The sequence below is a fragment of the Oikopleura dioica genome, chromosome PAR (genome assembly GCF_907165135.1).
Source record: "Oikopleura dioica chromosome PAR, OKI2018_I68_1.0, whole genome shotgun sequence".
Taxonomy (NCBI): domain Eukaryota; kingdom Metazoa; phylum Chordata; class Appendicularia; order Copelata; family Oikopleuridae; genus Oikopleura; species Oikopleura dioica.
The window spans coordinates 12,976,289-12,994,428 of record NC_137293.1 but is presented as its reverse complement, the minus strand read 5'-3'; the positions used below and the strand labels follow the sequence as shown (position 1 = coordinate 12,994,428).

General features: G+C 41.1%; 9 protein-coding genes and 1 long non-coding RNA gene across 11 annotated transcripts; 5 read left to right on the top strand and 5 right to left on the bottom strand.

Annotated features, from left to right (window-relative positions):
- Positions 1-1,725: 1,725 nt before the first annotated feature.
- On the top strand, positions 1,726-2,606 carry LOC145703864 (uncharacterized). The gene is made up of 2 exons (XM_081781261.1): positions 1,726-1,896; positions 1,943-2,606. Exon 2 carries the CDS (start codon positions 2,160-2,162, stop codon positions 2,514-2,516), a length of 357 nt encoding a protein of 118 aa, XP_081637387.1. The 5' UTR covers positions 1,726-1,896; positions 1,943-2,159; the 3' UTR covers positions 2,517-2,606.
- Positions 2,607-2,823: 217 nt separating this feature from the next.
- LOC145703316 (mitochondrial basic amino acids transporter-like) lies at positions 2,824-3,801 on the top strand. The gene is made up of 4 exons (XM_081780661.1): positions 2,824-2,998; positions 3,039-3,323; positions 3,366-3,620; positions 3,663-3,801. Exons 1-4 carry the CDS (start codon positions 2,948-2,950, stop codon positions 3,717-3,719), a joined length of 648 nt encoding a protein of 215 aa, XP_081636787.1. The 5' UTR covers positions 2,824-2,947; the 3' UTR covers positions 3,720-3,801.
- A 23-nt stretch (positions 3,802-3,824) lies between these two features.
- On the top strand, positions 3,825-5,831 carry LOC145701930 (sulfhydryl oxidase 2-like). Its single transcript, XM_081779142.1, has 6 exons — positions 3,825-3,975; positions 4,016-4,420; positions 4,465-4,507; positions 4,587-4,897; positions 4,942-5,080; positions 5,351-5,831. The coding sequence occupies exons 1-6, from the start codon at positions 3,825-3,827 to the stop codon at positions 5,829-5,831; spliced, it is 1,530 nt and encodes a 509-aa protein (XP_081635268.1).
- Positions 5,832-6,921: 1,090 nt separating this feature from the next.
- Positions 6,922-10,576, top strand: LOC145702425 (uncharacterized). Its single transcript, XM_081779649.1, has 11 exons — positions 6,922-6,971; positions 7,046-7,196; positions 7,729-8,165; positions 8,207-8,483; positions 8,525-8,758; positions 8,803-8,948; positions 9,001-9,102; positions 9,145-9,324; positions 9,366-9,727; positions 9,769-10,318; positions 10,362-10,576. Exons 1-11 carry the CDS (start codon positions 6,923-6,925, stop codon positions 10,523-10,525), a joined length of 2,652 nt encoding a protein of 883 aa, XP_081635775.1. The 5' UTR covers position 6,922; the 3' UTR covers positions 10,526-10,576.
- A 249-nt stretch (positions 10,577-10,825) lies between these two features.
- Positions 10,826-11,388, top strand: LOC145704406 (uncharacterized). The gene is made up of 2 exons (XR_014134456.1): positions 10,826-11,025; positions 11,067-11,388. It is a non-coding gene; the product is annotated as an uncharacterized LOC145704406 (long non-coding RNA).
- A 65-nt stretch (positions 11,389-11,453) lies between these two features.
- On the bottom strand, positions 11,454-13,852 carry LOC145702683 (uncharacterized). 2 transcript variants are annotated; one of them, XM_081779941.1, is made up of 6 exons: positions 13,703-13,852; positions 13,534-13,661; positions 13,303-13,490; positions 13,014-13,258; positions 12,692-12,972; positions 11,454-11,691 (listed from the first exon to the last, which is right to left on the bottom strand). In XM_081779941.1, the coding sequence occupies exons 1-6, from the start codon at positions 13,749-13,751 to the stop codon at positions 11,494-11,496; spliced, it is 1,089 nt and encodes a 362-aa protein (XP_081636067.1). In that variant the 5' UTR covers positions 13,752-13,852; the 3' UTR covers positions 11,454-11,493. The 2 variants fall into 2 exon arrangements, with proteins under 2 accessions (XP_081636067.1, XP_081636066.1); XM_081779940.1 differs by lacking the exon at positions 11,454-11,691 and adding an exon at positions 11,939-12,658 and having other exon boundaries at positions 12,704-12,972.
- LOC145702684 (tRNA (adenine(37)-N6)-methyltransferase-like) lies at positions 13,852-15,036 on the bottom strand. Its single transcript, XM_081779942.1, has 2 exons — positions 14,037-15,036; positions 13,852-13,992 (listed from the first exon to the last, which is right to left on the bottom strand). Exons 1-2 carry the CDS (start codon positions 14,892-14,894, stop codon positions 13,912-13,914), a joined length of 939 nt encoding a protein of 312 aa, XP_081636068.1. The 5' UTR covers positions 14,895-15,036; the 3' UTR covers positions 13,852-13,911.
- A 52-nt stretch (positions 15,037-15,088) lies between these two features.
- Positions 15,089-15,588, bottom strand: LOC145701929 (protein Abitram-like). Its single transcript, XM_081779140.1, has 3 exons — positions 15,489-15,588; positions 15,276-15,449; positions 15,089-15,229 (listed from the first exon to the last, which is right to left on the bottom strand). The coding sequence occupies exons 1-3, from the start codon at positions 15,558-15,560 to the stop codon at positions 15,089-15,091; spliced, it is 387 nt and encodes a 128-aa protein (XP_081635266.1). The 5' UTR covers positions 15,561-15,588.
- Positions 15,589-15,616: 28 nt separating this feature from the next.
- LOC145703810 (actin-related protein 2/3 complex subunit 5-A-like) lies at positions 15,617-16,515 on the bottom strand. The gene is made up of 4 exons (XM_081781201.1): positions 16,332-16,515; positions 16,217-16,291; positions 16,030-16,172; positions 15,617-15,986 (listed from the first exon to the last, which is right to left on the bottom strand). Exons 1-4 carry the CDS (start codon positions 16,479-16,481, stop codon positions 15,902-15,904), a joined length of 453 nt encoding a protein of 150 aa, XP_081637327.1. The 5' UTR covers positions 16,482-16,515; the 3' UTR covers positions 15,617-15,901.
- A 28-nt stretch (positions 16,516-16,543) lies between these two features.
- LOC145703809 (solute carrier family 25 member 36-A-like) lies at positions 16,544-17,826 on the bottom strand. Its single transcript, XM_081781200.1, has 5 exons — positions 17,689-17,826; positions 17,574-17,644; positions 17,322-17,530; positions 16,906-17,281; positions 16,544-16,848 (listed from the first exon to the last, which is right to left on the bottom strand). Exons 1-5 carry the CDS (start codon positions 17,773-17,775, stop codon positions 16,689-16,691), a joined length of 903 nt encoding a protein of 300 aa, XP_081637326.1. The 5' UTR covers positions 17,776-17,826; the 3' UTR covers positions 16,544-16,688.
- Between the last annotated feature and the right edge of the window lie 314 nt (positions 17,827-18,140).

Genomic DNA, 18,140 nt, shown 5'->3' with positions numbered 1-18,140 from the left:
GGAAACTCATCGATGATGATGCCACAGATTTCCACCCTGAGGAACGTGGCTTTCAGCAGAGTTGCAAAAATTGATACCACGGTTGTTCTTATCATCAGCATTAAAAAAAGACTTGAGTTAAATTTTTGCAACTCTATGAAAAGTGGTGCCAGGACCAACCGTCTTTTATTACTGGAATTTCTTACTTCCTTTTTGGTGACAAATTTTTAACATCAAAAAGATACTCTTTGTGAGTCTTCAAAGCTGAAAATATTTTTTATGTTGAGTTAAGATTCAGTGTTATGTGCCTTCACGAACGCAAAAGTTTAGCTGACTCCGATCAAACTGAAAATCAAGTCGTTACGAAAGACGAGACTGAAGAAAGTTCTATTAATAAAACTGCAAATTAAATTTTCCAAAACTAACGCGATCTATTTTTGTTCTGGACATTGTTCATCTCACGGGTGATTGCTTACGATATCTGTAACATTGCAATTTAAAATAAAAGCCAGTCCGTTCCTGATCTTAAAAATATAAGATGAAGCGTTGTTGTAAGGGCGTTGTCTTGTTTTTCGTCATGTTTTGCCTGATGTAAGTATAAATTGTTACTATTTCTTCCATAGTTTTAGACCTGGTCTAACATACACTATTCTATCGATGTTAAAAGAGACCACTCTTCAAAACGACAAGCACTTGACAACTTCATTTGTAAAACGAAAAGGATCGAGAGAGTATGAACGTTTAGAAATAAAAATAAACCAGCAAGGTAAACCAGACTGACCCTTTAGGTGGTAGTTTGCTGATGATCTGAATTTTAGTCTATAATGCCACAATTTTTCGCGATCTGGCAAGTTATACTGAAGCAAAACAAAAATGCGATGAAATCAATGCTACACTTCCTTGGTCGAAATTATCCGTCGTTGACGTGACCAAGATCCTAAAATATGAACACTACGGGTTTTGGTTATCTGTCGACATCGAGAACATAAGTAATGAAACTCTTCTGCCAGAAGACTTTAGACAACAACTGCTGGCAAATATGAGCAGAGACGATCCCGTGTCTTTGATCAACACCGGATGTGTCATTTCAATAAGCGAAACGACTTTCTATCTTAACTCTCAGGTTTATTCTTACTACTAATAATGTGAATTTCATCGTTCAATTTAGTTTGTTTGCAAAAGTAAGGTATTTGACGAATTGGGTCGAGTGATTGTGCATAACGATGTGCAAATCTCCTGCGAAATCTTGGATCTAAATTCTACTTTCATACAAGCTTATAAACTATGGGACTTTGACTTCCGAGAAAAGACATACACAGTGAAAAATCATATCGACAATGAAATATTTGTCATAAATCACAAATTTGTCAACGATGATGCGAAAACATTCAACCCCGAGAAGCATGGTTTCCAGTGGTGTGAAAATCAGCCTTCATTTATAAATGGGATCTTTTACAGTTATTTTTTCGATGAATTTAGAGCTGCACAAAGTTATTACAGGTCTGTATTTTGCTTATAAAAAGAACGCAACATTTTTAGGCTCCATGTTCTCTGTCTACATAAAACCGAAAAATGGAATGATAATGAAAATCAAGCTGAAAATCAAACTTTCCATGACTGAAATAAAGTTTCGAATAGGAATTCAACTGAAAATTTGTAGGAGGCAAATGAATAATTGTTTAACTGGGAGAGCATACGGCAGAAATAAAAAACGTCAAAGCAAATTCCGCCAGTGGTTACCTCAAACAGAGCTTCCGCAATCGTCTTTCATATTTTTCTTTTCACAAAGTCAAATTCAGAGCTCATCTTAAAAATCCAGAGTTTTTGAAAGGCATGGAAGCTTGGGGTTTAGCAGCGCCGGAACCTTCGCCTGCACCGGGATCAATCGCCAGGCAAGAGAGTATCATCGAGGAAACAGTAAGCTTTTTATCATAAAATCAAAGCTATAAGCAACTTTTGTTAGCCAGACAAGAAGTTCCAAGATGATATAAGGAAGGCAAAGGTGCTATCGATGGCCGAAGCGCACAAAAGAGCGCAACAAGGGGAAGTCCCAAAATCTCCTGCGACTTCCACCCCTCCAGCTGCATTAGCATCAAATCAGCAGCAACATCCTCTCGCTGCTGCGAATTCTTACCAGCAACCTGCTCCTGGATATCCCCCTGCACCATATCAGCAACAGCATGCTCAGCCGGCCCCTCCAGCTCATCAACCATACCCGCAGCCGCCTCCTCCGGTACAATATGCCCAACCAGTGCCCCATCAACCCTACCCGAATCAATCGATCCAACAACCTCCTGCTCAAAACTTTCACCAACCTTATCCAGCCCAACCGACACCACCACAACCCCAAGCTTCTCAAGGGTATGGTTATTCTCTATCCCGGATATCCGCAACCAGCTCAGTCTTATCCTCCACCTCCAGCTGGGTATCCACAAGCTCAACCATATCCACAGGCTCAGCCATATCCGCAAGCTCAGCCGTATCCTCAGCCGGCTCCACCAGCTCCATATGGATATCCTCCACAACAACCAAGATAATTATTTTGAATGAACTGGTAAACTGTCTTTCAATCGAGTGAATTCAATAAATATATTTTTTCATCATCATCAAAAATTACAAAAATAGCAAACAAGACTCAGCTCTTGAATAAATAAACGATCGTCCAAAAATTTTTCGCAATTATGAGAAATATTTCAAAATGCACGAAGGAGTAAGAGAATTGATTTCTGGGAGTATTGGAGGAGTCGTTTCGACTATCGCTGGCCATCCATTAGTTACTGGATTACACTGATTTTGAGTTTTTCTTATAATCTTTTGTAATCCATTAAAAGATACCGTAAAAACTCGGGTACAAGCATTCCCACATCTCTATAAAAACAGCATTGACTGCTGCTTACAAATAATAAAAAATGAAGGACTTCGAGCACTCGGAAAAGGTCTACTACCGCCTGTTTTGGCTCAAGCTGGAATGAACTCCGTTTTGTTTGCCTCAGAAGGGACTGTTAGAAGGTCGCTTGAGGTAAATTCACTCTTTGCTTCATGAAACTAAGCAATTTTAGCCACTCAATCTTAACGAATCTGCAGAAAAGTTCATCGCCGGGGCTGCTTCCGGATTCACTATATCAATTGTTGAGACTCCTTTTGAGCTTGTTAAAACTCAGATGCAACAATCTGGAATCGGCAGTAGGGAGAAACAGCCATCAACTTTTTCCAAGGTCCTTGAAATGAGAAGAAAAGTGGGACTACGGAGGCTGTATACTGGATTCGGTGCTGTCTTGATAAGGAATATCCCGAGTTATGGCGTCTTTTTCTTAGTTTATTTTCATGCTAACAAGTTATTCAAGGTTTTTTCGAATATCTGAATAGCTCATCAATATTTATTCAAGGAAAATGGTTTCGGCTCACTGAGCGAACTCATGGCAGGAGCTCTAACAGGATTAGTTTCTTGGACTGTCTGCTTCCCTGCCGATGTCGTGAAAACACGAATTCAATCTGATCCTCTCGGTGCGCGAAGATTTCCGACGTGGTATGGATATGTCAGCGACATTTACAGAAACGAAGGGTTGAAGATTTTCACGAGAGGGCTTGCACCATGCGTGATTCGATCCGTTCCTGTCACTGGGGTTTTATTTTACGTCCAGGTAATATTTAACAGAAAAGCACTTTGTAAACATTTATTTCAGAATTACACAGATAAAGTGCTACAAAAAGATATCTTCAATGGACGATGCTTTGAATGAATTCTGTTCAAAAAAGATTTTGCCGACGAATTATCGCTCTTGAGTATTTTCAAGTGCATTCTGTTTTGTTGCTGCTTTCGGTTAAAATTAAAACGAAAAAGAACAATGAGAACAGTATATTTATTGCTTTTTGAAAGTCTGAATATATTTTGCGAAGCAAGAAGGCCGAAAAATGCAGGAGCTTTATATACGCATTCGAAGAATGTAAATATTATACCAGATGGAAAGGAGCTTTCAAAGGCTATAAAAAACTCAGGTAAGAGGAAAAGTCAGATTGAAAAAAAGTCTATTTGAAGATGTCGCGCATTTGGTACAGTTTCATGCGATAACATGTGGTCATTGTCACGAGTTTGCCCCAGTTTACGAATCTTTTGCCAAAAGCATAGAAAATTGGAGTTGCATGATAAAAGTCTCTGGTTTTGAGTGTACTGGGCAAAACTACGGCGTTTGTCATCGCGATCCATTTTGGATAGGCGGTTATCCAAATTTTCGTATCTTTGGAGCATACGATACTACGCGGAAAAACGGCGGAAAGGCAGTCAAGTACGAGAATGAATCTAAAGCTGGATTGACGAAAGAAGCAATTGACTTTCTGATGGAAAATCCGCCAAGTAGATGGATTTTCAGCTCACCGAAGCCGGAGTTAAATTTCGTTAGTCCTAGGGACTTTGCGAAGATATTCATTCATTATGTTGATACAGGTGATTTTATCCATTTGAGAAATCGATCAACGTATTCAATTTAGATGTCAACTTTGTATTATTTGTGGAGGACGAGAAGGATCGAGAGTATGATCCCTATCTAACAAGGAAGGACTTCAAAACATAGCAATAGAATTCAAATCCGGGATTTCAAGTCCATCTTTAGGTCTGTTATGCTTGATCTTGGTTGTAAAAATGGTATCATCTTTCGCCGTGTTCGCTCAAGAGACGCACAAGAATGCGAGTTTCTCTCACAGCTCATCAATAAACGCGACGCTAAGCGGCAGGTCGACCCTACCATTTCTCCATTCACATGGGTCGAAATGTTTGTTTGGCGGAGAAATCTTCTGCAAAATGTCTTTCCGGATTTTGCTGCGCGCTCGTTTTTCACATATGATTTGGAAAATTTACCTGGAGTGGAGGGGCACAGCGACGACGGAGACGTCCACAACGAATTTCATCCCGTGTTTGAATCAGGTAAAGTGAGCATATTCCTTCTTATTTTTAATGTTTTCCCGAAGAAATCGGAGAAACAGCGGAAATGGACCTGTCGGCAATCGATAGAAAGAAAATCTACCTATCCGATCTGGAATCAACAATAATTCTCATGTTCCAGGACGAGTTTTGCGCGGTGGAAGAAATCAACGGTACAAGATTGGAGTTAGCGCAGGATTTCGCGTTGCTGTTTCAAGAAATTTTGCCCTTTGATTCACATTTGAGGGACAAAATGTCTAATCTATCAATATGGATCGAGGAAAAAGAAGGGATCGGCTTTAGTGAATGGGATGAAAAGTTGCGTGACCTATCGACACAGCCAGAAATTTGGATGGCTTGTGCTGGCTCTTCGCCTCAATTTCGAGGACTTCCATGTGGGAATGGGATTTTATAATTTGCGACTCAATTTTGAATCTTTGCTAAAATCCCAAAAAGGCTTTGGACAACATTTCACTACATGCTTGCCAATTCTCACGAGACAGATGATGTCAAAAAAGTTCCAAAACTTATCTACGACTATGTGACGACAATTTTCTCCTGCAGAGACTGTGGCAAACACTTTCAAGCTGAGGAGAGACGATTTCCCATTGAACAAATTGGCTCTTTAGATGACGCTGTTCTCTGGCTCTGGAAGATACATAATATCGTCAACGAAAGATTAAAAGGTGCACCGGCTGAAGATCCTGAATTCCCGAAAAGACAATTTCCTGAACAATGGCTTTGCCAAGAGTGCAGTGAAGTGCACGGAAAGACGAAACGACTAGTCTTTGACGATGAGAAAGTAACTGCATTTTTAAAGAAGTATTACTCAAAAGAAAATTTATCACGGGAGATAATTGAGCCTCAGAAAACGACTTTGTCTCCAGAAGAAAGGGCGAGAATGAATATCTTATTTTCGCATCACAAAGATCTTTAGCTTGAAAGAATGATATAAATAAATCTACGAAGAAAAATAAAGTCTCTATGTTAAAATTTATTTACATGGAATACGAATATGAAGAGTAGTCGAATGGTAAACTCGGGTCAACAAAAGTATCATAAACAGGAGGTAAAGGGAGAGCAGGATTAACAAATCCAGTTGACATAGCTTCATGATCAAGAACGTGTTCGATGAGAGTGTCACGGGTTGAAAAGGCCAGAGAGGCGCAGATGAAACATTGAAGCTGGCTCGGATCTCCTTTTTCGTGGAGAAGGAGATGAGTTTTCAGCCCGCAAGGTCGAGCAAAGGAGCTTTTACAGTCTGGGACGATGCAGGGATGACGGGAGCTTCTCGGTCGGATTTTTCGCTCGAAGCGTGCAGTTATGCAGTCTTTGCAGGGACAATACTTTGACTTCTTGTTTCGGACTTGCTGGACTTTGACTCGCTTCTTTCTCGGTTTCGCATTTATTGATGGCATTGGTTGAGGCGGAGAACTCAAAGAAGCAGGAGAAGACGTGACGGAATTACAAATGTAGTCTGGTGAATAAATGGAGGCTGATGGACTGACTGAAATGTCGGGGGAAGAGCAGAGAAGAACCATGACTTGGGGCACTGGAGTAACGGGAGGAGGATAATATGACTGGGAAGGATTCGGAGTGGGCATTGAATTTGAAAGCTGATGTCCGGCAGTTGTTAGATCAGGATAGTAGCAATTAGAGCCATCTGTACTCAGTAGACTGGCGATAGTCTCAAGGTCAGCAAGAATATTAAATGTTGCAATATCTTCGAACATTGGTTGTTTTTTATTTTTCTATTTCCTGGAAATCCTCGGCTACTTTTATTTCCTGGAAAAGCTGGCGCTAATGATTCTGCAGCTGTCCTCCAGACAGACCGGATTCATGAATTGATCAAAGAGAATTTGATGAGCTCCAGCTGAACGTAATTGGGTTCTCAAAGACTGTCAGATTCTATCATTTCTTAATTTCCGGATGAAAGTCTCAGAAAAAGATTATTTCTTGGAATTCTCAAGATTTTCTAGAGCCTCGCTATTGACGCGTCGTTGACGACGTTCTTTCTCAGATTTGAGGATGGCTTCGTTTTTCGTCGACTGGCCGAAATACCTTGATTTTGGCGTAGGTATCGGGTGTCTTATTAAAACAATCTTTAATCAGGATCTAACGATAATTTATTTTTTTTAAACCCCCGAAAAGTCGACTCAACGATCACTGAGTGCAAGGACTATTTTGGCAACCTGACTGACTACGGTGTTTTCCAACTTTCGTCGAATCTATCGGCCGAAGCACTTGAAGGCCCGGAGTGCATCAATTTCTCCATTTTCAACGAGTCCAAGCTAGTTTTAGGGTATGTTTATACCGCGATTGGCATTTCTGACTGACTGATTCTAAATTTTTGAATCAAATAACTAGTCAACCAATTAAAATTTGACTCTAGTGTCTCTTCTTTGAGAGTTCCGTCAAACCAGTGACGCCTACGCAATCTACGTTACAAATCTCCTATGTTTTTAGCATGGAGAATTGTAACGTCAATGTGCATCTTTCAAAAATCAGTCAGTCAGGACTGCCAATCGCGGTATTATTCTTAACCCTATCTCGAGCGCGAGCGCATCTTCATGCGCTCGTGGTCTAGAAGATTTTTTTGCAAATCTAACCAATGATAATGGATTATTCTTGCCTCAGACGCGCATGTTGGTGTTTTCTAGGTCTCGGAGACGTAGCTAAACCCAGAAAATTAGCCATTTCGAGAGAAATTGCCTCTATTTGGCATTTTGCAAAAAATCTTCTAGACCACGAGCGCATGAAGATGCGCTCGCGCTCGAGATAGGCAAATTTTAAGCGCTCGAGACAGGGTTAAGAACATTCTATAGATTCTTTAGATGTTTTATCGGTTTTCTGGGTCTCTTGGCCGTTTTCTGGCTCATCTTTGGTCATCTCTTGGACAAAGTTAAAATTCAAACAGAACGACAAGTCGATGACCTTTCTACTGGAGAGTTCTATGGGCTTTCTGGCATCCAGATGAAGTTTTCAATCAACCAAATGAGCGAAAACACAATATTCGATCTGTATCTTCTATTTGAAGGCGATAACGGGGAAAAGAAAGCAATCATCTACCGAGACGCGAATAAAAAAATGGCCAAGAATAATGCTTTGACTTTGTCTATCGATGAAGATTTTGCCAACAACGTCGAAAATGTTAGCATTTGTCTTTACTCGCGAGACTCAAAAGAAGATTATTACGGCTTCATTTCCTCAATGCAGATCTTCAACGACGGCACCAAAATTGGAACATGGAAAGGAAGCCGCTCGCTCTTCGGTAACTCATCGACAAATTTTATCAAAATAAAATTAATTAAGCTCTTCAACCCTCAATAATCAACTTGTCAAAGAAGCAAAGTAAATCATCGTATCTTGCCCTCACTACGATTTTCCCGAAGATAGAAGAGATTCTTATCTCTATGATGGCCGCAGTTTTGGTTTATTCTTCCTTGCTCTCCGAGGCCGACTTGGATTCTGACGACCAGGTTGAGAGGATCCGCGCGATGACCGATGCCAATAACAATGGATTGCTCTGGTTCAACCGAATGTTCATGGCTTCTATTTTCACCAGCATTCCCGCGGGGATCGTCTTCAAGTAAGCTTCATACCGTTATTATCATTGTAAAATTATCCAAGGATCCTTCACATTCTTATGGAATACGAGACTGAATCAATCAGCCACGTACCTGTAATTCAAAGTAATCGGCAACTGAAAATCACAGAAAATGGAGAAAATACTTGGATTTATTGCCTACTGGGGCAAACTGAACCCTGCCCCCAAGCGAGTGCACTTATTTTCTCAAGAATGATTCACAAGAGAGGCTTCATTCGAGGAGAACTTCAACGAGCAGTATTTATGAAAGGGACCAAGTACGAGTATCAAATATTTTATTGAAAAAATAACTTATTTGTAGAGCAAAATTGGGTTACAAAATAACAACGAAAATCGATGAAGCTGGCGAACGAAAAAATAATGCAACTGAATTCTTTGCAATGGACCAAAGAAAATTTTCACTGATGCTCGAGGATATCGAAATAACCACACAAGTTGGCAGAGAATGTAAGTTGTCTAATAAAATTGAGAGCGTCATGATTTAAATATATAATTTTAGCAAAAGCGCCACGAAAATCAAATTCGATCGACTCCGATGTCAGCAACTTCTCAAGACTTACAGCTCGTGCAAGCTCAAAGGAAATGTCCGTCGTCCCATCTTGTAAGATAGACAATTGTAGCCTTTATATTGAAAGTTGTTTAGCGATAAACGTCCGAGAATCGATCAGAGGAATGATGGTCAAAACTGTGAAGTCGGAACCCATGGAAGACTTCGAAAGTAAAAGAAACGACAGTGCTAGAAGTGCTTCAAAATTGAGAAGAGCTTCTAATCCTGAAGCTGAAAATGAAAGCGAGGAGGAGGCCGAGGAAAGTTTTGTCGAAGGTAAGTTTCGAATTTTGTCATTGAAAATATACGATTCTTAGAATTGCCGATTCAAGACGGCTATACAACGAATCCCAACCTAAATAGCCGAATATGGGAACCATCAGTTATCCTAAAAGAAAACGAGTGGCTCATTCGCCCTGAAGATATTCCTGGTTCTGACCCAAGAAGACATGATCCAACTGGAGAATCCGTCACAGTTGTCAATCCGATTTTTCACCCTGAGATGTTCGACGGCGTTGATGAGAAAAAAGTCGACAACTTGACAGATTTTCAAGAGACTTCGGACCTAATCTCGGAGGCTTACAGAAACAATCCATCGATGCTTTCAGTGCCATCAACTGCGATTCCCGGCCTTGAGCCAAGATTGAGCAGGAGGATGACCGAACAAGCCTCTCGACAGGTAATGCCCATTTCTTAAAAAATATCCTAACATTATCAAAGTTGGCAGCCAACTTGGCTGCACAGCGCGATTCTCAAGTAGAAAAGGAAGCAGCGCCAGTACCAGTTCCAGCTGAGCAGAAAAGAAGACGAAGAAAGAAAACTGGCGAAGAAAATGGGCCGGCAATCGAGTCTCCAGTAGAAACAGCTCCATCTCAACCATCGACCAAACAAGGAGGTCAAGAGGAAACAACTGTTGTCAAAAGAAGACGCCGGACCGATACTCCAGCAGATCAAGGTGCTGCACCAGCAGAACAAGTTGCTTCTTCGGCTCCGGTAGAACCCACTGAGACTGCTCCTGAGCGGACAACTGTTGTCAAGAAAAGACGACGACGAGTTGAGCCTCCAGCTGAACAAGCCGCTGCTCCAGCACCAGAAGAGCCCGTCGAGCCCGCAACAACTCAAGTAGTAGTCAAGAAAAAACGCAGAAGAAAGGTCGTAGATCCGGCACTAGAGCCAAGTCAGGGAGCGCAACAACGACACTGGAGAAAGAGAATCACAAAGATGAGGAAACTGCTTGCGCCAGTTGCGGAAGTTATATTCTTCGTTCTCGGTAAGTTATTTTCAACCATCTCCCCGCTGAAATTTCTTTTAAGTTTTGATCGTCGGAACATCAATCCTCAACACATATCTTTTCAAAAACGAAAAAGAGCTCTTCCTGACGCATGCAATTGGACTAACCTTCATCACCCAGATTCTTTGGAGTACGACTCTTGGAGATTTGATCACCGAGAAAGTCACTCGATGTATCCTCGGCTAAGACTAAATTTTCTATATTCATTTTTATTTTAATAAATATTTATTTTATACAATACAATCAAATGAACGTTATTTTGATGTTTATAGGAATATCTTTCATGGAGCTTTGAAAGGTTCAGTGTTCAGACTTTGAACTTCAAAGAAATTGATCACCTCAAAATCCTGCTATTTTTGAAGTTTATTGCATCCCTGCCCGGAATTTCCGGGCACTGTTATTTTAGCCGTTAGAAGGCCCTAGAATTTTCTATCGTCGTTGCTGTTGGGCAAAATTTTCCACCTGATTGACCAGCGAAATTATAAATAAGATCGAAAAGAATATTTTTCGGCAAAATAATTGAAAATGAAGTTTTTGAAATTGCTTTTACTTTCTTTTTCGTTTTCTCGAGCAGCTGAGTTTCTTGTGGAGATCGATGGGCAAGCGGATGTCAATAACTTCAGAGCTGCAGTTTTGCAAAGATATCAACTTTCAGTGGTTGGTTTCTCCTTTTGTCCACTTGCCAGGTAAAATTTTTATGAGAAAATGCACCATTACCAGAAATAAGGCGATCGATTGAACGATTACGAGAAGTTGATGCTACCTTTGCGATTTTCTACCTTGACACGCAAGCTGATCACTGGCGACGATGGTGGTATATAATCAGAGTTCTATCAGGAAATACAAGACCCATCAATATTTTTATCAACCAAGAGGCCACATTTACTGACGAACTTGCAACTGATGCGATTACCGACGAAGAACTAAGACAGGCGATTCAAGCTGACTTGAAATGAGATGAAAGACCTTGAAAAATGAATTATCACAAAAATCGTCACACAGTTCTGTTCCTCATCATATTTTTTTTTCAATAAATTTTCGAAGAATTATTTCGAATGATTTTCGGAAGTAACATTAGATTCAAAACATTTCGTATTCACTTTGAATGATAAAGTTTATTTCTAATAAACGAGCGGCAGGATGAAGGATTTTAATCAGTTTTCGGGAGTAAATATTTTTTCTAGTTTTTGTTTCAAATTAAGCTTCGACTGGGCAGCACTTCGAGCAATGGCTGAGACGCCAAAGCTCGGGAACTCGGCGACAGTTTCGTAGGCATCGCCACGGTGGAGATCTATCGTTTCGATTATTGCATGAGGATAGTTGGTTTGTAGTTCGCGCTCGATCTTTCGTTCGTCTTTTCGAGGGGTCAAAAGCATTTCTTGGAGCTTTAAGACAGGAGAGCCGGCGAGAGGAGCGAAAGGGATAACTTTTAGAATGAATTCATAAAAGATTCGGATAGAGATCGTCTCCATGGAACCAGTGTATTAATTTTTAAGATTCCAATTTGAAACGAGGGTTCCACTTCGTTTCCTCTCATCCAGAAAAGCGGTAGCCGTCGAATTTCGAAGTTCATTCTAAAAGTTATTTAATAATTAGAAGGAGTTGTTAATAGAACATTTGAGATGGGTCGATCTAATTCTAATCGGGCTGGCAGTTTCAAAAACTCCATTTCGCACCGACTCAACAGGGGTACGAAATGACCAAAAGGAGGAGGTTCTATTATTGAATTCTAACATTTTGTGATGAACAGTAGGGCTAGCGACGTCTTCTTTCGCTCCAATCCGGCTCTCGGAAATCTCGAGATTGTGGCGAGCGGCCTCGACCGTAGGAGTCGTAAGAGTCTCGACGTCTGTCCCGCGAGGATTCCCGGCGATCATCCCGGTCATCTCTTCGATCGCGTGAATCATGTCCTCGCCGATCTCCCCGCTGAGAAGGTTTTCGAAAATCCGTATCAGTGTACGAGTCATATCTACTTCGAGAGTCACGTTCTCTTCCTTGACTCCCACTATCTGACCAGTCAGGCCTCCTAGCTCTATAATCTACGTCCGATGAACGATCTCGGCTACGCGAATCTGGCCGTCGATCGAATTGACCATCTCGATCAAAGCTAGGGGAGCGACGTCGAGAGCTTCGTGAGTCGCGCTCTCGCGAATCCCTTCTACGCTTTGGGCTACGACGAGGACTTCGACTACGGTCACGATTCCTTGAAGGATTTCGCTGATCACCATCGTGGGAGTTCTGTCGTCTCTCATCACGGCCTCCTTGGCCAGCGGCCTGCGCCCGCTCTTCCGCATCTTTTCGACCCTTAGCTTTCAATAGCTAAAATATATAGCTTGAATAAACTCACTTGAGAATCAAATTTACCAGTAGTTCAGAAATGTTAAATCCTCCTCCGCTTTTCTTAGGATTGGGATCTCCGTTGGTTTCCGCTGCTCGAGGATTCGACTTGATAAACCGATCATATGATTTTTGACTAGGCTCGTAGTTCGTATATTTGAAGCGTGGATTATCTCGGCTTCTGAATGTACGGCGGCGGAATTCGTCCCATTCTCTTTTACCCAGTAGTTTTGCATCTCTGGGCCACTGTGAGCGCGCTTCATGCATCGCACCCGCGAGACATGTTTTTAAGCATTCTGAGAAATAATGAAGGAAAGAAGGAAATAGTTCAATTTACCATTGAATCGGACATTTCCTTCATCAGAAAGATGACATAAGTCGGGCTCATCTAACTGCCTTTCATAAAAGAAACGATAGCACTCTTTTCGGATCTTCCAGTTGGAAAGAAATTGATCTGAGAAGTCGACAAATTTGATGTTTTTCAGGTAAGTATCGTGAACAGATCTTTTCAAGTCGCTGTTGATGCTGCTCACGCGCTCGAGATCGCCAAGTTTCCATGGATCAAGTCTTGGTAATATTGCACTAAACGCATCATAGGGATTTTATCTAAGGACACGGCGTCGAACCTGACTATAATGTGCGCGTATTCATAGTGTTTGCGAAGAGTATCAACTACATTCATGATATCCTCGGCAATTTCTGGCGGCTCCAAAACATCTTCTCGCTCTTTCAAATCTGCTCTTGTCGAAACATTATTTGTTCCAACATGTAGAAATACTACACTGATATCTGTAGGTGGCGGCAGGACTTCGGTCTACAAAAAAGTAACAAACTATCAAAACCAGTTTCGTTTATACTTTTATTTGCTGCATCAACTGTTTGACTTTGATCCCGGCATATGCAAAGTAGTAAGCTCCGTGCTCCCAACCATCAGGATTCACTTTTTGAAGCATGGAGTCTCCAATAATTAGGCATTTTCCAGGCGCTAAATAGAGTTTGTAAGATGCCGGTTTCACTTTCAATTACCTCCACCGGAGCCTCCACTCGATCTCGAGTCTTCTTCGTGATACGTCATTCTCTAAGTTTCATCTGAACGCAATTCGATCAGAGAAAATAAATAGCCTATTTCTAGCTCTTTCTCTCTCAATCGTTCTTATGCTCATAATATGGCTCGACTTTGAGAACTTCAGCGTAATCGCCGTCAAACCAAACAGTAACAGTCAAATTCGAAAAGTTCAAAAGAATAGGCGATTTTTCTCGCCTTTCTCAAGCTGTGTCTTTCGGTAGATTGAACGCGGGTCGTTCATTAGCATTTTCTAAAATTTTTATCTAGAGAGTTCTTTCAAATTCTGAGATTTACCGTAAGAGCACTTTTTAGTGCTTCAGCAGAGTCGTATTCTGAAACCGAAAACAGCTCCTGCATTTGTTGGTCAGCTCTTCCCGTAAATCCTATTCCTGCGATTTCAGATTCTTTCGCATTCTTCTCTTCTAGCCACTTCGCCACTTTTACATCCTTGTCTTCGCCAGGCTTGTCGTAGTCAGGTATGTATGGCTTGATATCTAGGACTGGAGTTTCATGAACAAGATCGCAGTTTTTGACCACCAATTCTCCTTTATCATGGTCAATTCTGTCTATTTCAACGAGAGAGAGGCCAATTGGACTAGGTCGATATGGAGCGCGAGATGCAAAAATTCCCACTTTCGTCCCTCCTCCTCGTGGTGGAGCCACTTTCGACTTTTTTCCATTCGATTCGGGATCATTGAGATGGAAGTGAAAGATAATCCAACAATGGGAATAGTCCTCCAATCCTTCTAGAGCGTCCTTGGGCATCCAACGCTGTTTGATTGATTTTCCCGTTGATCCCTGCGATAGTTTGATTATAGAAGATGTTTCCAGCTGCCCCGGTTGATGAGGAGTGCCAGATTTTGTCAGAAAAGAGGATAAAACATGACCGATGGGAGACGCAATCGTCTGAGAGAGCTTCAACTTTCTGTCAACGTCGGTTTCGGGAGGAAGAATTTTACTCTTCTTAGCCAGCGGTTCGAAATTGCCAGATTTGATTTGTTCAACTTGGGCGATAGAAATTTGTTTGCTATTGACGATGTCTTCTACTACTTTCATTCGATGTCGCTCTTGGGCCTTGAACTTCGTCATATCAGCCCGTAGCCGTTTGAGCTCGCCTCTAGCATGCGCTAGCGATCGGGCAAGCTCCTGCATCCTCGTCAGATAGTTTCTCAGCTTCGACGCGGTCTTTGTCTAATGTGTACTCCTCCCCGAACGCTGCTCCAAGTTCCTCCCCACGTGGCAAAACAACGGCGATGTAACCTTTGCCTTCCGACTCGTTCAAAAGAAGTTTCGGATTATCTTTATTAGGATAAAAGCTTTCCAGAAAAATATGATGAATGAGTCATTCAGAATGACGTGCTCTTGACCTTTCCTATAATTTGAGAATTGACTTCGACTAAAGTTCCTCTGCAGCCACTCTGAATCAAAATCGGATCTTCACTCTCTTCTGTCTCGATTCGCAAGATAGGGGCGTTCTCGTTTAGCCACTAGAATAGTAATGGTCAATTTTCAAATTGAAATTTTAAAGAATACCTGTCCACCCTTCTTTCTTTTTCCAGAAACTTTGTTATTCCCTCGATCGCACTTTTCAGAAATTTGAAAGGTGATCTTTTTAATTGTTTGCTTGCGGACGGGATGTTCGGGATGAAGACAACTCACAAGAATTCGATTTGAGTGACGAAGAACTCTAGCTGGCCCTGAATGTCCCTAGAATCGAGTCGAAATGGGAAAAGCTTGGGGTGTTACCGAAAACTTCTTTTCTGTATTCCAAGTGTATCGTTGATAATACCTATCGACGACGGATGGATACGAAGCCATTCAAATCATTCAATTGTCTTAGAAAGAAAAATTAAAAAACGAGAAGACATATTTTTTGTTCTGATAATGTAAAAGCATAACGTTGAAGACAGAATTTTGAAAGCTGATTAGTTCATTTCTTGTAACTTTTCTTGTTATTTTTTTTTTGAAAGAAAGGGGTTTTCTGGAATTTTTGCGGTGAGTTGTTCATTGCAGTAAAAGGAGTTTTGTAGCTTGTGATTAGGGAACTCGTGCGGTAAGGAAGGGGATCTCCGAATTGATAGCCCGGCCACTTTTAGTGTTGGAATTTGAGTGAAGGGCAGAATGGAGAATGTAACAGGTTACATGTAGAAGTTTAAACTTTAAAGCCGTTCTCGATCAGCAAGAACACGGACGATCGCTCCTGAGCCGGCTTTCGTGTGAACTTTGTCATGCCATTGAAGGAGGCTAGAAGCTTTATTTGCATTTTTGGGCTAGATCGGAGAATTACCTAGCGCAGGTGTTCGAGTCTTGATTCAGCGAAAATGCTTTGTAAATGTACTTCATAAGGATATCCAGCTCGTCCGGAGTCAAACTATCCACTGATGGTTGAATTTGAGAGTTTTTGTGGCTCGTCAAGGCTCTTACAACGATCTAAACATTTCTAATATAACCCTACTTTTGATCATACTATCTACCTCAGCAGCAGTTTTTTTCGTCTGTGGATTATTAACGCAAGTTGGTGCATTTTGAAGAGCAACCTTGAGTGCATCCTGGAAAATAATAGAATTGAACTCACTATATTATGATAACCTGTGGTTTTCCGGCACTAATAAATGACTGAACTTGATTCATATCCGGCCCTCTTGCTCCATTATCAACAATTTCGTCCTCGTAAAAGTCTTCCTCGTACTGCTCGATGTTTATCTTACGAAAATCTCTGGACAAACTCGAGGTAGTCATTTCTTTTTTCTGAACAGAAAAAGTTTATTGAATTTGAATTTTGATAAGGCATGTTTTTGCAGATAAAGAAGTCTGAATGAAAGGATGGTAATTGATGAAGCTTTTCGCGAAATCATTAATTACTGAAGCGCGACTTTCGCGCGATTGTTTTTTGAAGAGTTCTCGCCGGAAATAATTCGTGATAGGGAAGAAGGAAAAAGGCGCGGCTCAGAGAATATATTTTTTGTACAAGAAGATTGTGCTTTCCACGACGCACAACACAATTGCAGAATTAGGAACTTGTCGAAGTAAATGAACGCGCATGCCAGAGTACCAGCCGGAGAGACCCTCCTCTTTATACACTTGCCCGAGCGTTTGAAAAAATCCCCTAGAAAAAAATTAGTTTTTGGAATTTCTGCCATTCTCTTCGTTGATTTCAACGCACCTGTATCTTGTTTTACTCGTTTCTTCTCTCAATCTCGTTCGCACTACTTCGTGGGGATAAAACAAGCTCGAAGCGATCATTTTACAAATCGCCGTGCATGTGAATAATTTAAAGATTTTCCTCCCATCGAGCGAGGTCAAATGAGAGTCAGCGCCGTCGCCATGATTAATGAACTTCTTCTTGCATGATTCATACAGTAGAAAGAAGCAAACAGTTTCGGACATGCCGAAGAATGAGGCCGAGGAGCCACGCCAGAATCCAAGAGGTCCGTTTTGTTTGTAGATGTCGCGTATACACTGTGCGACTGTGTATGCTGCGCGGGATTGTGATCTGTGAAGCTGCTGTTTTGTTCGTACCACCCAAAAAGGCGATGTTCCTAAAAAACATGAATATTAAAGGATTTAGCAATTGCCTACCAATTATTTGAGAAACAGAAGCTGACATGGCTGAGAGCATGTGTACATGTTTTTCATTTGTTCCAAAAGAAGATTTAGTCGTGTTATATGCACCGAAATAGATGAATCGAGCTGGAATGGTCCCTATCAACGTCACTGGAAGTCCTTTATACAGAGCTTTGACGCCTTCGTCTTTTGTTATCTTGAGTAGGTTTTTGATCAGGAAATCTCTATCGGATAGGATAAGTGGTATGTTTGATAAATTGAGCTAACCTTCGTTTTCCATCAAGAGTTTTTACAGTGTTTTTTGATTGATCAGACGATTGAAGTCGCGTTTTAACAACCTTGAATGATTGTTTATCTTACGCTTATAAATCTGCTACTGTACCTCAAGGGGGTTTGTAAGTATTGCACCGACCGCACCGCCAAATCCACCGGCCACGCCACAAACAAATCCAGGAACTGTATCCGACATTCATAAACGCTCAGCTCTGAAGTAAAATTATGAAATGAAATGCATAAATACAAAGTCACGTGTTTGGCGTTTTCGCAAGGCCCAGATTTTCCAGTTTTTCCCGTTGCATCAAGTTATTTTTCATACGACATCTTAACTCATCTTGAACGAAAAATAAAGACGATAAGCTTACTCAAGATAGTCTTTAGTTGCTTCTCGACATTTTGAAGCCTGATTAAGATTGTCTTTCAGACATTTCATGTAGGAATCATAGCTTTCGTTGCATTCTTACAAGGTTGAACTAACTCGTGAACAAAAATATTTTATCGAAGGTTTTTCGACCTTTCCTTGAAAATGATCAATCGGAAAAGAACCTTTAGCTGGAG

Coding starts and splice junctions, on each gene's coding strand:
- LOC145703809 (XM_081781200.1), bottom strand. CDS start 17,775: ATGTCGGATACAGTTCCTGGATTTGTTTGTGGCGTGGCCGGTGGATTT. Junction 17,531..17,573: donor ACTCTTGATGGAAAACGAAG/GTTAGCTCAATT, acceptor CCTATCCGATAG/AGATTTCCTGATCAAAAACC. Junction 16,849..16,905: donor ACGAGTAAAACAAGATACAG/GTGCGTTGAAAT, acceptor ATTTTTTTCTAG/GGGATTTTTTCAAACGCTCG.
- LOC145702683 (XM_081779940.1), bottom strand. CDS start 13,751: ATGACGTATCACGAAGAAGACTCGAGATCGAGTGGAGGCTCCGGTGGA. Junction 13,662..13,702: donor GAGTGGAGGCTCCGGTGGAG/GTAATTGAAAGT, acceptor AACTCTATTTAG/CGCCTGGAAAATGCCTAATT. Junction 13,491..13,533: donor AGTTGATGCAGCAAATAAAA/GTATAAACGAAA, acceptor ACTTTTTTGTAG/ACCGAAGTCCTGCCGCCACC.
- LOC145702684 (XM_081779942.1), bottom strand. CDS start 14,894: ATGCAGGAGCTTGCCCGATCGCTAGCGCATGCTAGAGGCGAGCTCAAA. Junction 13,993..14,036: donor CACTAAAAAGTGCTCTTACG/GTAAATCTCAGA, acceptor TAAAAATTTTAG/AAAATGCTAATGAACGACCC.
- LOC145701929 (XM_081779140.1), bottom strand. CDS start 15,560: ATGGCTTCGTATCCATCCGTCGTCGATAGGTATTATCAACGATACACT. Junction 15,450..15,488: donor ATACAGAAAAGAAGTTTTCG/GTAACACCCCAA, acceptor ACTCGATTCTAG/GGACATTCAGGGCCAGCTAG. Junction 15,230..15,275: donor AAAGAAAGAAGGGTGGACAG/GTATTCTTTAAA, acceptor TTACTATTCTAG/TGGCTAAACGAGAACGCCCC.
- LOC145703316 (XM_081780661.1), top strand. CDS start 2,948: ATGAACTCCGTTTTGTTTGCCTCAGAAGGGACTGTTAGAAGGTCGCTT. Junction 2,999..3,038: donor CTGTTAGAAGGTCGCTTGAG/GTAAATTCACTC, acceptor AAGCAATTTTAG/CCACTCAATCTTAACGAATC. Junction 3,324..3,365: donor ATGCTAACAAGTTATTCAAG/GTTTTTTCGAAT, acceptor TATTTATTCAAG/GAAAATGGTTTCGGCTCACT.
- LOC145703864 (XM_081781261.1), top strand. CDS start 2,160: ATGCTCAGCCGGCCCCTCCAGCTCATCAACCATACCCGCAGCCGCCTC.
- LOC145701930 (XM_081779142.1), top strand. CDS start 3,825: ATGAGAACAGTATATTTATTGCTTTTTGAAAGTCTGAATATATTTTGC. Junction 4,508..4,586: donor GAGGACGAGAAGGATCGAGA/GTATGATCCCTA, acceptor GTCCATCTTTAG/GTCTGTTATGCTTGATCTTG. Junction 5,081..5,350: donor ATCAACGGTACAAGATTGGA/GTTAGCGCAGGA, acceptor AATCCCAAAAAG/GCTTTGGACAACATTTCACT.
- LOC145703810 (XM_081781201.1), bottom strand. CDS start 16,481: ATGACTACCTCGAGTTTGTCCAGAGATTTTCGTAAGATAAACATCGAG. Junction 16,292..16,331: donor TTAGTGCCGGAAAACCACAG/GTTATCATAATA, acceptor ATTATTTTCCAG/GATGCACTCAAGGTTGCTCT. Junction 15,987..16,029: donor GACTCGAACACCTGCGCTAG/GTAATTCTCCGA, acceptor TAAAGCTTCTAG/CCTCCTTCAATGGCATGACA.
- LOC145702425 (XM_081779649.1), top strand. CDS start 6,923: ATGGCTTCGTTTTTCGTCGACTGGCCGAAATACCTTGATTTTGGCGTA. Junction 7,197..7,728: donor GAGTCCAAGCTAGTTTTAGG/GTATGTTTATAC, acceptor TAGATTCTTTAG/ATGTTTTATCGGTTTTCTGG. Junction 9,103..9,144: donor AATGTCCGTCGTCCCATCTT/GTAAGATAGACA, acceptor AAAGTTGTTTAG/CGATAAACGTCCGAGAATCG.